The sequence below is a fragment of the Canis lupus genome, chromosome 32, assembly GCF_011100685.1.
Source record: "Canis lupus familiaris isolate Mischka breed German Shepherd chromosome 32, alternate assembly UU_Cfam_GSD_1.0, whole genome shotgun sequence".
In the NCBI taxonomy this organism is placed as follows: Eukaryota; Metazoa; Chordata; class Mammalia; order Carnivora; family Canidae; genus Canis; species Canis lupus.
The window spans coordinates 13,592,017-13,610,650 of NC_049253.1; the positions used below are offsets into that span (position 1 = coordinate 13,592,017).

Here is an 18,634-nt window from a genome sequence, read left to right on the forward strand (position 1 = left end):
CATCTTGTATTTTAAACTGGTGTCCATTAAAATGGTCCTTAAACCATCTATGTTGGAATAACATAGAGCACTTGTTAAAATTTCAGATTCCAGGGCTTGTTCCATATCTACTAAATCTCTGATGGGGACTCTTTAGTCCACATATCGAACAAGTGTTTCAGGGGATTCTATATACACTGAAGTGTGAGAACCGCTGCCCTAGATGGGAGAGAATAGATGTTGAAGGGTTCGAGGCTTTAAAGGAGACTTTGTGTATTAACCTGCAAATAGTTTTTTTTCAGTGGGATTCTGATTTTATATACAGCCAACTTAAAATTTAATTCTTAGAACATGATTCATATGTCAGAGACTGCCTGATCTTAGTCTGTAGTTAGTGTGTTTATTTATAATTTTCTCCCATTTTTTCCAACCCCAAGCCCTTGGCAGCAGCTTTTCTACTCTCAGTTTTTATAAGTTTTGGCCTTTTCTTTTCTCTTCTTTCTTCTTTCTTTTCCTCCTCCTCCTCCTCCTCCTCCTCCTCCTTCTTCTTCTTCTTTAAAAAAAGAATTCCACTTATAAGTGGTACAATGCAGTATTTGTCTTTCTCTGGCTTATTTCAGTGAGCATAATGCCCTAACAGTTCAGCCATGTTGTTACAAGTGGCAAGTTTCCTTCTTTCTCATGGCTGAATAATAATCCATTTTATATTAAGCATATCTTCTTTATCTTTTCACCCATTAATGGACACTTAAGATTGTTTCCACATCTTGGCTATTCTGAATAATCCTCCAGTGAATGTGGGAATGCAGATATCTCTTGACTATCCTCTTTTCTTTTCTTTTCTTTTCTTTTCTTTTCTTTTCTTTTCTTTTCTTTTCTTTTCTTTTCTTTTCTTTTCTTTTCTTTTCTTTTCTTTTCTTTTTTTTTTTTGGATAAATATCCAGAAGTGGGATTGCTGGATCATATGATAGCTTTGTTTTTATTTTTTTGAAAAATTGCCATACTGTTTTGTATAGTGACTGCAGCAATTTACATTCCCACCAATGCACAGGCATTCCTCTTTTTTCACATTCTCACCAACACTTCTTATTTCTTGTCTTTTGATAATGACAGCCATTCCAACAGCTGTGAGGTGATATCTCATTGTGGTTCTGATTTTCATTTCTCTGATAATTGTGATATTGAGCACCTTCTCATGTACCTTTTGACAGTGTCTCTTGGAAAACCACGTATGCAATTCCTCTGCCCATTTTTTTTTAAAGATTATTTATTTGGGGGAGAGAGCATGCATGCTTGCCTGCATGGGATTGGGGGAGAGGGGAGGGAGAGAGTTCCAAGCAGACTTCCTGCTGAGTGCAGAGCCAGCCCACTGGCCTGGCTCAATCTCATGACCCATGAGATCTTGCCCTGAGTGGAAACTGAGTCAGTAGTTTAAATGCTTAACTGAGCCACCCAGGCATCCCCTGTCCATATTTTAATCAGATTGTTTTTTTTTTTCTCTTGAGTTGCATGAATTCTTTATGTTTTGGATATTAATACTTATGAGATACGTGATTTACAACTATTTTTCCCTTTATAGGTTACCTTTTTATGTTGTTAATGGTTTCCTTTGTTGTGCAGAAGGTTTTTAGTTTGTTGGTCTCACTTGTTTATTTTTGCTTTTGTTGCATTTGCTTTTAGTATCAAATCCAAGGTTTATTTGATCTTTTAAGAGTTTGAGGAAAGGGGTGATTTCCTCCCATTTTTTCCCAAAGTATATAAAAGTTACTGCCTTTTTTCATCTTATGAGTTTTTCTTTTTGGTTTTTGCAAAAAAAAAAAAAAAAAAAAATAGAAGGGAAAAGTGAAGGGAAAGAAAACATTTGGAGGAAGTAAATGGTTCTTGCTCATATGTAGCTTTCTACTTGAAATGTGTCTCCGTGTATCTTTCTGATTTTCCAGTATATTTCAGCAGACCATTACTGGTTTATAATTAACAATAATGTCAGGATAACCAGACTAACATTGGCTTTAAAAAATTACGCGTAATATACATTTTAGCTGGAGAGGAAAAAAAGCAGGCTGAAATTCGCCCTTCAGAGATCAGGAAAAAATGATAAAGGAGAGATGGTTTGCAGGCTTAAAATTCAAACCTTATCTTTTGTTCTTTTGGCCTAATTCAAGTTGCTATGAGTGGTTTTGGTAGGTGTCATTGGGTAAAACAATTGTCCCTAGCCTGGTCTTCTCTGTCACCTCTGAGTATTCATCTGTATGCATTTGTTCTCTTATAGCCAGGCTTTCAGGGATGAATAAATTATGTGAACATCTGCCATTTACTTAGGTTTTTCTTTTTAACAGCTACTTGAGAAATATTTAAACAGGTGCTGGGGTACCTCATAAAAGAGCATAGAAAATGAAACAACAGCAAGACTGTGTATAAGGTTGCTAAGATAGGTATGAGACATACTTCTATGGAGCAATTGTTGAGAATTTATTCTTGGCTTTGTTCTTTATCTCATTATGGATTTGCATTTCTGTCATTGGCAAACTTTAGTCTTAACCAGAAAAACTTAACAATCATCATTACGTTTGTGGCTCAATTTATATTTAATTTTTTAAGTGGCATTCTTTGAATTAATAACATACATGTTTCACTAAGAAAGCCCCCAGATATCGTTTAGCAATGCTGTAAAACCAAAGGTTTGCAACTCTGGTTGTGTATTAAAATTGCTTGCAGAGCTTTTAAAAATAAGCAATGCCCTGGCTCTATCCCAAAACTATTGAATTAAAATATGTGGGAGGTGGGCCCTAGGAAACCTTTTTTTTTTTTTTTTTTTTTTTTTTTTTTTTAGTTGATCAAAGCTATCCTGGTGATTTTGATGTATGGCACAATTGAGAATAAGTATATTCAATCACTGCTTTTTCAAATGATCTGTGCTAAAAGATTAGGTTTTTTTGGTTTATTTTTTATCTGTTGTGAACTGATATACTTTAAAAAATACAGTAAAAATGAATTATTAGAAAATTGTAATTCAGAGTTCAACAGACTTAAAAATTACTCCATCAAATTGCTATAAATGTTTCTAAATGAATCAGTAACAATCAACTTGCATATTAGCTTTGGTTCTTGGCCACACTTGGTGTAGCACTGTATTAAGCCATTGCTTTGCTATGCTAAGTTGTTAATTACTCACATCAAAATAGCATGCAGGTCAGCTTTAACCTTGAGACTTTCTCTTTGTAAGGCCCAAACTATGGGAAATTATAGATTTACATTCCGAAGTACTCCAGGAAAGGATTTTTACTCACCATTGAACTAGAGTCTCTTTTGCTTTAAACACTCTGCAAATTTCAAAAATGATAAAAAGAAGCAGTGGACCTTTTGTAACTTTAGGAAATCAGAGACCACTAGATAAGCAAGCTAAATGTAGAAAGGCCTCTGTCTGACTCTTTGTAAACTTGATATCTACCTATGCTGATATCCTTAATTTTATATTATGATCATAATAACTTGGCTTTAAATATTGCTTTATGATTTTCAAAATATTTTACTTCATAATAATTTTTGTGTATTTTCATTTAAATTATATAATTGGTTTTATTAAAACCTTATATGGTGAGTAGGACAGAGATTATTCCATTTACTTTACAGATTGGAAAAATGAGACATTTAGCTTACATAATGGATACTGTCTCTCACTTCTGTTTTAGTTGGAAAATAAAAATTGAAACAAGTTTCTTGACTCCATTCTAGTTCTGTCACTATATTGCAAACGTATTTCCAAAAATAAAGCAACTTCTAACACTTCAGTAGTATTCACTTGACCTAATGGCTTAAATTCTACTGTGTTTTAGAAAAGTTGTCTAATTTTTCAGAAGAAATTTAAGGCATTTTTTGTAGGGAAGGAAACTACAGCATTCTTGCGTAAGAGAGAAGTGATAAAATAAAAGATAGGTAAAATTTTAAAGATGATCTCTCCCTTTATTTTTTTAACTGCAGAATTTGTTTAATATGGTTGTAGAAGTACCTCGGTGGACAAATGCTAAAATGGAGGTAAGGATATATTCTTTTATGATCAAGTGGAAATTATAATTAATGATATAAAAACTTTGTTTTAAGTTGCTTAACATAATATTTTGAATTTAGGATGGTTAACAATCTTCTTTATGATAAAAACAAAAGCATTTTTGTGGATTTTGAATCTAATTTCAAATAGCAAGATGTTATTCAAAGCTGAATTTATAGTTTAAAGAGTATGTTTTCCATTTTTGCCTCTCTAGTTTGTTATACATATATCATATTTATTTAATTTTATTTAACTCTTCTGTCTTTGAAAATAATAAAAATTTTCAAGGCTTATTTAAACAGATTGTGAGATATATTTTGTTCACAAGTTTAATTGAAATGTATTCATTTGGGATTGATCAAGTTTAGTTTCTAAAGACTAAATTGTCCTTTAGATTTTACTCTACCAGGAATGAAAGCATTTTCCTGGCCAGCTCTTGATAAGTGCTATCTAAGAGCATCTGCTGTTCCCGTGGTTACCTTTTTTTTTTCCCTTTTGTATCTTTTCCTTGAAACATGAACCTATCAAGAACTTTTCCCTTTTGTCCTTCAGAATTTTATTATATCTTCAGTTAGCTAAGATTCCTTATAGTTCTGAGTGAAATTTAATTTATGGCATTTAATTTCTTTAGTTATTTAAGTCTTTTTTCTATAGCTTTGGATGAGATGGCAAGTATTACTTGAAGTTTTTTATTTTTGAAAAAAGATTTTCTTTCTTTTTTTCCTTATTTGAGAGCGCATGCACAAGCAGGATGAGGGCCAGAAAGAGAGGAGAGAATCTCAAGCAGACTCTGTGCTGAGTTTGAAGTCCATTGCAGACTCAGTCTTAGGATACTGAGATCATAACTTGAGTCGAAATCAAGAGTTGGGCAAAACTGACTGAGCCACCTAGGTGCCCCTCAAGTATTTTAATTAAGGATTGCTAGATAGAGGGACACCTGGGCAGACGCTCAATCACTGAGTGTCTGTCTGCCTTTGGCTCAGGTTGTGAACCTGGGGTCCAGGATCGAGTCCTAATCGGGCTCTTCTCAGGGAGCCTGCTTCTCCCTCTGCCTATGACTCTACCTCTGTGTGTGTGTGTGTGTGTCTCATGAATAAATAGATTAAAAAATATTTTTTTAAAAAGGATTGCTAGATAGCTGCATATTTTTCAGAATTTATATTTAGAGTTGTCTGTTTTTACCAGGTTCTAGTAGAATTGTTTTGGTTAATATTTTACTAGGGAAGAGTAAAAATAATAGCTTCTTTTTTTTTTTTTTTTTTTTTTTTTTGGTCTTCCTTCAGAACATTTTAGCATTCTGGCTACTTTCTATCTCAATTAGGTATATAATCAAGAATTGGTGAGATTCTACCTGTTTTAAGCCGTGTGTATTCATTAAAAAATGGCTTAAGCTATTTATAGCCTAGATTTTTTTTTTTGCAAAGCAATTTGAGTATATTTTATAGAAAGGTAATTGAAATAAAATTACTTGATGAAAATCTTTAAGTCAACCTTATTATTTTAAGATTGATAACACACCCCAGATTAGTAACAAATAGCAAGTAGGTTAATCTTTATCCTTTTGCCATTTCATTCTCTTATTTGCATTGAAAATAAGTGCATATATAATATAGAGTACCAAAATATATAATCCGATGTTTCCTTTTATGGACACTTTTTCCTTACATGATACTCTAAAGTAGAAATAAGAGTTGGCTTAGTTTATTTGAAAGTATCTTTGATCAGTAAGTTGGAATATAAATATTTAGCCTGTAGTAGCAGATTTAAAACATACAATTTGAATATAGGATTAATCATGTCTCATCCTCCGCTCCCTCTTTTTTTCCATGATCTGCTTAGATTGCCACAAAGGAGCCTTTGAATCCCATTAAACAAGATATAAAGGATGGCAAGCTACGCTACGTGGCAAATATCTTCCCTCACAAGGGTTATATTTGGAATTATGGTGCCCTCCCACAGGTAACATTTTTGTTGTAATGGTAAAACTTCTCTGTCTTCTGAAAAAAATTGCCTTGTAAATCCTGTGAACTACTTGAATTTAAATTGGTTCTGAGGGCATGTCAGTTTGAGAGATTTGTAAATTTAAAATTTTTTAATGTGGAGTTTTATTGTATCAATAAATTTTTTTCAAACTATATATATGTCTATACTCAAGTTCTTGGAGTTAGGCATATAGAACACTTATATTTGGCATTTAAACACTTTTTTTTTTAAGATTTTATTTTATTTATTCATGAGAGACACAGGGAGAGGCAGAGACATAGGCAGAGGGAGAAGCAGGCTCCTCACAGGGAGCCCGATGCAGGACTTGATCCTAGAACTCCATTATCATGCCCTCAGCCAAATGCTCAGATGCTCAAATGCAGATGCTCAACCACTGAGCCACCCAAGCATCTCTAAACACTTTTTTCGGGATGGGGGTGGGAGGGCTTGGCTGTTAAGAGTCAGTGAAAAATGTTTTACCTGCTTAATCTTTAGTCATGTCTTTGAATGTGACAAGTTATACTTTTATATATATTCATATATGATAGTATCCTATCTTATCCCTTTTTGTTTTCTTCTCAAGTTTCCTCAATCCTAGGAGATGGTATCTCCTTCCATATTATTTAGTGATCTAAACTCAGAGTAAAAAGTCAGAATGAAAAGTCTAGGTTTAGGGGATGTAGAAAAGCATCTATTTTTATGCTTATGAAACCCATCTATATCAGACCATGTATCTGGATATTTAAACTTTATATTTTATTTATTAATTTTAATATTTTGTGTGAGATTTTAAAATGCTTTTGGGGAAATATCTGAGAAAAAGGAGTCTTGCTTTATCCCACTCAAGAAAACAGCTACCCATGTAGAATAAATATTTATAGGAAAAGAAGAAAGAAAATTGTTTTCTAATGGGTCAGCCTGCTTTTGATTCAGTTAGACCACCCACATAGATAGATTCTTGGTTAAAACAAGCACTTCTAAAATGATGTACTAAGAATGAGAATGTCTATTGAAATAATGAATGCAGGTGTTCTGACTCCCCAGGTGACTAAGTAGACATTCTATTCGACCTATCAGTAAAAAGGTAAAAAAAAAAAAAAATTTGTTACGCTTAGGGGATACTGTTTGTAGGAGAGGATATATGGATGAAGGGAAGGCCAAAGAAGCAGTTGAATTAGAGAAAGACAAAAACAGAGACGTATAAAGTAGAATAGGCAAGGGATAAACTCAAGTTCATATATTTTTTTCGTGAAACATTTATTAAGGATTTATGTGCATGGCAGTGTATGGATGTTGGGTACACAAAGAAAAACAATATACAAATATAAGATCAAGGAAGCATAGTAAGTGACTGAGAATGTGGGTTTTGGAGCAGATAGCATTTACTAGTAATGTGACCTTGGGTACGTTACTTTGTCCTTCTGTGCCTCACTTTCTCCATCTGTTAAATAGAGATGATTAAGTACCTAGTGCATATGGTCATGTTGAGGTTAAATGAGTTATTGCACATTAATCTTAGAAGAGTGCCAAGAGGAGAGTGATCACATTATTATAGCTACTGGCACTGGTTTGTTTTTTTTTTTTTAATGATTTTATGTATTTATATATGAGAGACACAGAGAGCGGCAGAGACATAGGCAGAGAGAGAAGCAGGCTCCTCACAGGGATCCTGACATGGGACTCGATCCGAAAACTGGGATCATGCCCTAGCCAAAGGCAGACTCTTAAGCGCTGAACCACCCAGGCATCCCGCTACTGGTACTTTTATTATATGGTCTTTCCTCTAAAGGAATTTAGAGGGGATAATCAACAACTAAACCACTGGTTACCATGGAGCATAAGTGCTGTTAATCCATGTACTAATTCTGAGCTTTTGTAGTTTTTCTATCTAAAGTCCTGAGAATTTTTGTGCTCCTCTGGATGTGTTAGAATTTCAAGATGTTCCAACTACTATTAGTCTGTTAGGTACAGTACTACATTAATTACAACAGAATTAGACTGTAGCAGTCTCCTAAAGCATCCAGAACTCTTGCCTACTGAGGTTTACTACACCATCCAGCATTCAAAAATAGCATTTGAAAAACTTAAATCTGCTATAGTTTTGGTCATATGAATACCAAATAGTGGTTTCCTATTGCCAAAAGGGTAAAATATAATATTCTTAACATGACTCCTCAACCCTGCTTAATCTGACCTCTGTAAACTTTTACAGCATTTGTCTTTCCTTGCTTCCATTCTACCACAGTGACTTCTTTAGTGTTTCTAATTTCCCTTGGTTTTATACCGAACCTTCATGGAGGTCCTCATTCAGTACATATTATATTAGTGCCTGATGTTTGCCAGGCAATGTTGTAAGTACTGGAGATAAAGTAGTGATAAGAATGACAAAAATCCTTCTGGGTCTTTTATTCTAGACAGAGTGACAAAAAGTAAAAAAAAAATATGTAATGTGTCAGATAGTGGTAGGGAATGGGGCTAGGATATATTGGGAATGTTGTAATTTTGATAAGAAGGCCTCAGTGAGGAGGTATTATTTGAGCGAAGACCTCAAGGAAGTGAGGGACAAGTTGTATGCATATCTAAGGGAATCCAACAAGAAACACGTGTAAAGGTCCCAGGGTGGAAGTAGGCCTGGTGTGTTTGAGTATCAGAAAGGCGGCCAATGTGGCTAGAATGGAAGTGAGGAAGAGAAAATAGACCTGTATTTTCTCTGCCGTTTTTAACCAGAATCCTTACCATCTTTTTAAACCCACACCCTTAAGTGCATGTATGAGTATGTGTGTGTTAGTCTTCAGCAAAAGAATACACTGTAGATTGCATAGAAGTTATTTACCAAACAATAACTAAACTGATTAATGTTTATGAAAAGTTTAAATTAGGCCAATTGTTTATGGGAAAGAATAATTGTACCTAATATCTTTTCACTTCATTGTTAGTATCAGGACAGAATGAATCTATTAAAATGATAGCCAGCTCCTGGTCCTGTTTATATTTTTTATTCCCTCTCCAGCTTCTCATCCTTCTTTTGCTCCCTCACTCCCACACCGGCCTTCTCACAATTCCTCTTGTTCTCCAGGCACACTTAGGCTGCAGGCCTTCACAATATTTATTGTGTCCTCCAGCTTAGAACACTTTCTGCTGGGAACATGGCTTTACTTTCTTACATGCTTGCTCATAAATCACTTTCCTTGTGACGCCTGCCCTGAAAATCCTTTGGAATTTTAACCCTGCTTCCTGAATTCATATTTTGCTTCCCTACTTTTTTTTGCCACTTTCTATAGAACCTACCAACTTTTTTTTTTTAATTCAGTTTGCCAGCATACAGTATAACACCCAGTGCTCATCCTATCATGTGCCCTCCTCAATGCCCATTACCTAGTTACCCCATACCCCATACCCCATACCCATTAATCTACCCCTTTTCAACCCTTTGCTTCCCAGAGCTGTGAGTCTCTCATGGTCTTTCTCTCCAATTTTTCCCCACTCAGTTTACTCTCTTCCTTTATGGTCCCTTTCAGTGTTTGTTACATTCCACACATGAGTGAAACCATATCATAATTGTCTTTCTCCGATTGACTTATTTCAGTCAGCGTAATACTCTCCAGTTCCATCCACGTCAATGTAAATGATAGAGAACCTACCAACTTCTAACATGTTCCATAATTTAGTTATTTATTATGTTTATTGTTGGTTTCTTCCAGCTAGAATACAGACTCCAGGAGGACAGGGATTCTGTTTGTATTGTTCATTGGCATCTTCCAACTAACTGCCTAGCTTAGTGCCTGGCACGGCGTAGGTGATTAATCAATACTTGATGAAAGAATGATGAATTTATTGTGTGTATTATATTTGTTTCATAGGTACATATAGGTACTGGATTTTTCTGTTTTCTTATGATTTGTCTTTTAACAGAAGGAAATTTGTTCAAAATTGTTACCAGGCCAACTGCGCTTGGAAGAACATTAAACAGCAGTTTGCTTAAGTAGCAGTCTCTCTTCCTTAGTGATTTGTCAGTGTGCTGTCATTATTTCAGATCTTTAGTGTCTATACTGTTGAACCTTAATAACTTCTCCCTCACTAGCCAGTAATGCCTTCCCCCAAAATTTGGGTTTGGCCTGAGCAAAAATTTTGTTTTCTCACAGTTATATTTCTGTGTATAATGGATTACTCAGTGTTACATCTTCTGAATGAATAGTTAAAAGACCCATTAATGTTAATGGAATAAATAATGTTAAAGGACTAGAATCATGAAATTTAAGATTTTCTTAGTGTTTTTTTTTTCTTGGCAATTGAACATTTTTTTTTTTAAATCAAAGTATGGTTGACAAAATGTTACATTACTTTCCGCTGTACAACACAGTGATTGGACAACTCTGTAAGTTATGCTATGCTCAATACAAGAGTAGCTACCATCTGTGACCATACAACACTATTACAGTACCATTGACTCTGTTTCTTATGCTGTACTTTCATCACTGTGACTTACTCTTTCCATAACTAGAAGCCTATACCTCTCCCACTCCGCTTTACCCATTTTGCCAACCCTGTATGCCAGCCCCCCCACCAAAATTTCTTCAGTCATAATGTCACATGGTTCTGTTTTTATTTTGAATTTCATTATAAATTTGTTTCATTGACCCCAAGTATCATTTAGTACCACATATTAGCTTTATAACCTGGGACCAGTGACTAAATCTCTCTAAGCCTATTTGTACATCTATATCATCATACCATCTACCCCACAAGGTTATTGTCAATATTGAATGAGATAAGGCAAAATGTTTAACTTCGTAGTGAGTTCTCAGTATTTTCTTGATGTTGCTACTGTTGCCGTTGATACTTGTTGCTAATAGTGAAACAACTGGTAGTGGCTTTTGCTCCACATTGAATCTCTTAAAGTACAGGTAGTGGCTAGGTGGATCCTACTTCCCTTGACTGGGTTATAGGAATCCTGATTAATCAAGAAGTAGTTCTTGAGAAGCCCTGTATATACAGCTCTGTATAGTTCAATGATTTTTTTTTTACTTAAGGACCAGAGTATTAGGATTGCAAATGTATTGCTTAATATTTATAGATTGTAAGGTAATGATCTCAAATGTCTGCACAAGGATGAGAAAGATTTGTTTTCTTATCTGTATGGCTAGATTAATAATCTGTATATTCAAATTTATTTATTTTCATAGCTTTATAACCATTCTTTGTATGAGATTAACATTATATTTCTGTTGATAGTTTCTCTCTTTTTAAAATGCTTTTCCTGGGTCCATGCTAAAATTTTTCTATATATGTAGTATATAGAGGTATTTATTGGTAGGTGTATGCTTATGAGTCAGATTGCTTAATTGTGAGTTACACACTTTTTTTTTACTAGGAATTCCCAAATTGCTTACAAAAGAAATTGTATTGATATACACTCCTACCAGCAGTATATAGTGTCCTAAGTGCCTTACATCCTTATCCTTGAACATGAGTTTGAACTGCATGGGTTTGAATCCACTTATATACAGATTTTTATGGTACAGTACTATAAATGTATTTTCTCCTCCTTATGATTTTCTTGATAATGTTTTCTTTTCTTTAGCTTACTTTAAGAATGTAGTATATAATGCATGTAACATAGAAAATAGTGCTGTTTATGTAATTGATAAGGCTTCCTGTCAACAGTAGGCTGTTAGTTAAGTTTTGGGGGAGTCAAAGTTATACTCAGATTTTTAACTCTGCAGGGTTCAGCATCCCTAACTCCTGAGTTGTTCAAGGGTCAGCTCTATTTGGCATTATTGGATTTTAGGTTTTTGAAATAGTGTCTCATTAAGGTTTTAATTTTTATTTTTCTGATCAGACTAGGTTTCTTCTTATATATTTATAAGTTATTTATGTTTTCTCTTTGAATTACCTGTTCCTGTCTTTGGCCCATTTTGTATTGGGTTGCCCTTTTTCTTATTTAGTTGTAGAAGTTATTTCTGAATTTTGGATGCTAATCTGTTTCTTACTTTTGTGAAGCAAATAATAAATTTTGGAATTTCCTCTTGTGGATATTGAGCTTGTGGATATCTTGTGGATATCTTGTGGATATTGATTTTAGTTGTTTCTCTGCCTAGTTATATAGTTAAAGCTCCACAAGAGGGCGTAATCAAAGTTGTAAATTTGTCAAGATTTCTTCTCCTGGTGCTTGCTTAAAATTATACTGTATTTTCAAGTTAAGTTAGAAGTCATTTAGTGTGAATCGCTTTTGTAATAACAACAGAGGCCTGTGCATAAAGTATTAAAGGCAGGGCTGGAAATAGAACAGTCTGGTGTTTTTGCTGCAAGGGAAATCATGAAGAACTTGCCTTTAAAGTGTCAAGATTATATAGCTTAGGAATTTTGCAATTATGTACTTACTTCCTTGACGGGAGGAATAAATTGATAGATAATACTGAAAGTGGAGTTCTGAGAGGGATATAGACGAACTGATTAATAATTGGGGAGCACCCACTGAAACCAAATATAGTCTAGCTTATATGAAGCTTTTTATTTTTGTCTCAGTTTAAGGAAGGAGTTTCTTAAAATTAATGCTGATCAAAATAGAGTAAGTTGTCTCATGAATTTGTAAGCTTCCTATTCACTGGTAATATTCATGTGGATGATAAATGACCACTAACAGTCATAGAACTCAGGGCTGGGATGTATCTAGCAATTGTCTTACGTGGGCCATTTTTTTTAGTAGGTGAGGAAACTGAGGTCTGGATATTTGGGCCAAGGTAATTTGTGACTGAAGGAGAACTGGGGTCTAGGTATCTTCCTTTAGGTCAGAATGACTTTACCTATCACATTTGTCCCCTTCTGAGAGTGGAAGTAAACTTAAGGGAAGTTCAAGAGAGGGTTCTCATATAAGGAAGGAAGAATCTCTCAGATATTTTCTGATTCTGCTTCTAGGTTTTCTGATTTCAATCTTCACTCAATCCCATCTTGGTTTCTCCAGCATGTCAAGATTAATTTTATAGCATATTTGACAAATGCTGTACCATTTATTAACTTGACATTCTTCCTAGTATTGGCTATGTCCTCCAATTCATCTCTGTTTCTAACTTCTGTCCCAGAGTACCTAGGTACTCAATAAATATTTGCTGTGTGAATGGATGCGTACTTAAGAGATTCTGTAAGAGAAGGCATTTAAGAGAAGAGAATCATGAAATAGAATACGACTATATCTGAAAGTAATTGCCATTCAGTTGCTGCTGTTATCAAAACTTGGATATCGTAACATAATGGTTAATACCTTGAATTCTCATCCCATTGCCACCATTTAGAAAATGTGAGCATTGGGCAAATTTAAATTCTGTGTGCTTCAGTTTATTTGTCTGTAAATGAGGTCAACAATAGTATCTTCCTCATGGGGTGGTGTGTGTATGTATATGTGGGTGTGTTTGGTTGTATCACTTAGAAAGTGTCTATAACCAGTATATGAGGTTAACAATTTTGTTTATTCTTATATTTTACTATTAATATTAGTATTTGAGGTATTGAAATGTTGGTTTACTGATTTATTTTTTTAGCAAGGTGGGGTTCATTTTATTTCTAAATATATTATAATTTGGACCAGAAGGAAAATATTTACGATTAGCTGTAAATAAGAGTATGTTTTTTTAATTATCAGATAGAATTAGAGGCAATAAGCTTGGGTAATCTGAAATTATCTCTAGATAACAATTTTGAGGTCACTCCGTCTCTGCACATCTTATAATGTAAATCTTAGGAAAATAACTTTAGGAAACTTCTACAGTTCCATTTAGAATCCAGTAATTATGAGGCTTTTTGGGAAGGATGGTGCCTAAGGGATATTTAAATTTGGTAACAAATTTCTGTTATGCTGTTCATTTATAAAAATGCCCATGTGTATATTTTGTAACCAACGGTATAATCTTTACAGTAAACTTAAGAGTTGACATCTTTTCATGCTTTTGTCAAGGTCTTGAGATTTGATGACAAAGTAGAGGATTTTTTAAATGGAATAAAATGAGACAAAAATAGATTTTTCTTTTGTTTGGTGTAGATTGTCTTGTTCTTTAGTTTTATAAAGGGAAAATTAGGTTTCTTCTAGTAGAAGTTAAAGAATCGGAAGCTTATTTTCATACCCAGAGAGGCAGACCTGATGCTATTACCATGCCCAAGGAAGCAATGAATGATAGAAGCAACAGTTTAGGGAGCCTGTGGAAGCGGTGCAGACAGTGGAAACCTCTGAACTGAAACTTGAAAAGAGCATGAATTTACATGCTGACTCAACTTGGAAGAAGAGTATGTTTGGAAATACTGCCCACTTTCAGATGTGATTATACAGAAAAATGAGAGACCAGAGGGAGGAAATGCTGTAAATCTGTCTTAATTATTATATATTTAGGGTTGTCCTGGCATGTTGACATCGAGCCTGTACAATTTTTGAGAATTTTCCCTTTGGATTATGACTATAAAACTTTGTGATCATGTGGAAAGATTAAGATATGTTATAGTGGGTATTAACCCATATTTCTCCCTCTCTTCTCTCCTTTTTTTTAGACTTGGGAAGATCCCCATCGAAAAGATAAGAGTACAGACTGCTGTGGAGATAATGATCCTATTGATGTTTGTGAAATAGGCTCAAAGGTTTGTTTTCTAGACTGTGTTATTCCATCATGTGTTCTACTCTGTTCATGCCATAAAATTTCAGTTCTCTTTGGAAGGAACCAGTTCCTCAGCTCTCCCAAGGTCTAGCCTCTTGCTCCCTGAGATATGAGTCCCTTTTTGTATCTTTATTTCCTTCTCTTATACTGGGGGTTTGTAAACTGCAACCCCTTGCAAGTCAAATAGAGTGTCCCACCTATTTCTGTCAGTAGCACAGGTATGCCCATTCACTTGTGTTTTTGTCTGTGGCAGCTTTTGCACTGAAATTGACGAGTGGCCACAGAGACTATACCATCCACAAAGTCTAAAGTAACTTACTCTCTGACTTTTACAGAAAAGGTTTGCTGAGTCCTGTTTTCAGCTTCCTTGTGCATTATCCAGACAGGAAATTCAATACTGAACAAAGCCAACTCATACTCTTGTTTTTGTGTCTGCTTCCAGGTTGCTAAGACCTACTGGGGAAGAACAAAACCTACAATTTCATGGGTTGCTACTATTTATAGAATTCTATGTGTTTTTTGATGTTTTTCTATTTTCTGTTGCATTTATTGCAAATATTTGTTCTTTGTAGACATTCAGTTCCTTGCATTTTGTTCTCACTTAACAGCAGAACAGATTGTCTTGTAATTTTGTAGAGGCCATAGGAACGAGCAGATAAGAGCTCCCTCATCTTTTCTTTTTGGACTGTCAAACTGCTTGGGTTTACGAACATTGTATCTTCCATCTCTTCTGCTATGAGAACTATCTTAACGTGTAAGACCAAGGCTTTCACCTGTACTCTGGATCCTGTCCCTTCCTGCCTCATGAGTGATAGTATTTTCTTATCCTTCCCTGTTCTATATTCACAATTTCTCTTTATTGGCACCCTCCTCTGTGCTTGCTTCCCCTTCACATGAAGACTCATAAAAAAAGTTTTCAACACTCATCTGCACTTTCCACTTAATCTGCAACCTATTTCAAAATTGTTTCCACGCCCCCACCATTTCTGTGAAACTGCTCTCACCAAGGTCTACTAACTTTCTTTTAGCCAGATTGAGCAGTCTTGTTTTATAGGTTTTGTCTAACTTGAACTCACTGTGGCATTTTATACTGTTCACTTTGTCTTCCTTCTTGAAACTGTCTCTTTACTTTTACTGTATCATACTGTCTTGGTTGTACTCTAATTCTGCTTCCTTCTTGGTTTCTTTTCAAGCTCCTTCTCTCTAATTCTTAGGTATTATTTGGCTTGAGGACTTTATGCCTTAGTCCAGCTCTTCTCTAACTGGATTTCCTTTGATTTTTCTTCTCTGAGAACAGATTTTTTATTTTTCCTTGTTTTTTTTTTTTTTTTTTCTTTGACTCAAATTCCTTCAGCATTTAGAACTTTTTTTTTTCAGTGATATTTATTGTTCAAGAAAATTGTACTTATATTAATGGAAATAAAATCAAGCATAAACCTTCCCTCACAATCCTCCTATCATAGTTTTTATCTTCCCATGTTTTTTCCTCTTGGGATAAATATATAAACATTTTGATTTTGTTGGACATTTTTTCCAGTTTATTTTCTGTTCTGCACTTAATATAGTTAAAGGTCTTCCTGAATATAGCTCTCCCTCCCCTCCTTTTTAAAGATTTTATTTATTTATTCATGAGAGACACACAGAGGCAGAGACATAGACAGAGGGAGAAGTAGGTTTCCTGTGGTTAGCCCGGTTTGGGACTCAACCCCAGGATCCTGGGATTATGACCTGAGTCAAAGGCAGCAGCTCAACCACTGAGCCACCCAAGGTGCCCCTAGCTTTTCCTTTGTAATTTTTTTTTGGATGACTGGATATGGAAGGCAGGGTTTCTAGAATGGCCCCTTAAAGTTGTCTGCCCTAAGCCCTAGAATCTGTGAATATGGTAATATGTCACTCCTATGATTGTATTATTTTATATAGCAATTTACTTTAAAGTAGGATTATCCTGGATTTCCCATATGCAGATCCAGTGTAATTAAATGAACCTTTAAAAGTATGGAGCTTTCTCTTGCTACTGGCAGAAGAGGAACTTAGAGGTTCAAAGTGTGAGAAGTACTGATATGACATTGCTGGTTTGAAGATGGAGAAGGGGGCATTTGAAAAGGATGCACTTGGCTTCTAGTTGCAGAGAGCAGTCACTGGTTGACATCCAGCAAGTCAATGGGGACCTCCGTCCTACACCTATGGGGAACTGAATTTAAGTGGAATCATTTTTAGAGCTTTCAGATCAGATGCCAATCTGTGCACCACCTTGATTTTGGCCTTGTCAGGTTGTAATCAGTCTTAGCCATGTTGTGCTTGGACTTCTAACCCGTGGAAACTGTGAGATAATAAATTTATACTATTTTAAGCCTTTAGGCTTGTCATAATTTGTTATACTACAGTAGAAACACAGGATAACAGTATTTGAGCAATTTTACTTTCCATGGTTTTCTTGTATTGTGTAGGTCCAGTTGAAGTTTTACTTCATTGAAATTCAGAATCAACCTAGAACTTCTGTTGTAGACCACTTACTTATATTCTGCTCATATCAGGCTCCTGAGAGGTTCACAGTTGATAAGTGTGAGCTGATACATCTATGTAGAGACCAGAGAGAAAAAAATATTAATATCTGTAGAAGACCTCTTATGTTCTAGTTCATGTATGTGTTATAGCCTTTGTTTTTTACTTCAAGGAATAAGTGATACAGTCTCCATTTCACTGTTGAGAAACCAAATTCTAAACTACCATGTGAAGTAATTTGCTTAAGGTCACCTTTAAGAATGGTGGGGAAAGAATTCAGCTTCATATTATTTAGGACTTAAAAAGCCTATCTTTTGAAACCTTTTCCATAATAGCTAGAAAAGTTGGTGATAACCCTAGTCTGATTTTACCTAAAACGTTTGAGGCACATCTCTGTTGTTTCAGAATCTTAACTCATTTTTCAAACATGGCGAACTCTGTGATTCCCAAAGAATCAGTGGTAGACTCTGAACTGGGAAAATAGGTTTCATCTTATAGCCAGTGCAGTTTATTCCTTTAGATAATGAGACCTGAAATAACATTTAGTAAATATGAAGTAAGTGTCAGTCACCATGTAAAGAATAGTTTGGTTGTTGTTGGTAGGGCGCTTCTTTCTTTTCTTTCTGGCTGTGTGAAGAGTCCTTAAATCATCTGTTAAGGAACATAGTAGTAGAAAGTGTTTTTGAACACTATGTTGTAAATAGACAAAGGGAAGGGAGCAAAGCCCTGGAAGTTGATAATAGAGTTAAAAACATATTTATATATTTTTAAGATTATTGAAATTCCTTGAGGGATTATGTATTATTCACTTGATATCTAACACCATGTGTTCTGCATAAATTTGTTGAATTGATTTAGAATAAATTGAATTGTAGGGCGTTCATAAGAATTTTACCAGTTGTTCTTAAGTATCTTATTCCGAGTTTTTGGTTTGATTGAGAATTTCCTTTCCAGTCTTTAAAGGTATTATATACCAAGAGAATGGTTTATCTAATCCTTTTATGTTGCTTATGAGATCAGAGAGCATGTTTCATTCTGATGAATTGACAATCGCCAGACATGTTTCCTGCTTGGAAACATCTCAAGTCTGCTTTTATGTTGTATGAAATTTCGAAGTAAATTATTGATTTTTGTGAATAAAAATAAAATAATTTACAGTGTGCTTTTAAAACTATACATGATTCCTAGGATTTCTGATAAGACACCCCTGCCACCAGTCTTCTGCAGGGTCCTCAATCGGCACTATTGACATCTTGGATGGATAATTCTATTATAGGGAACTGTCCTGTTCAGCATTCCTGGCTTCTTTCCACTAGATGCTAGTAATGTAATACCTCCCCATTTTTTACAATCAAAAATGTCTCCAGACATGCCAAATAGTCTCTAGAGGGCAAAATTGCCTCTGGTTGAGAACCAGTGTTCTAGTTTATCACTGAGTTAACCAGCATGTCCAGCCTTACACTGGTAATTATGTTAACTTCACATTTGA

At 34.9% G+C, this 18,634-nt stretch overlaps 1 protein-coding gene across 1 annotated transcript in view; it reads left to right on the forward strand.

Moving 5' to 3' along the window:
* PPA2 (inorganic pyrophosphatase 2) overlaps positions 1-18,634 on the forward strand; it is an 81,045-nt gene that overhangs the window by 18,145 nt on the left and 44,266 nt on the right. The window contains exons 4-6 of the mRNA XM_038582455.1: positions 3,958-4,011; positions 5,864-5,983; positions 14,540-14,626. Of these exons, the coding sequence (XP_038438383.1) occupies positions 3,958-4,011; positions 5,864-5,983; positions 14,540-14,626 (261 nt within the window). The remainder of the gene's footprint in view (positions 1-3,957; positions 4,012-5,863; positions 5,984-14,539; positions 14,627-18,634) is intronic.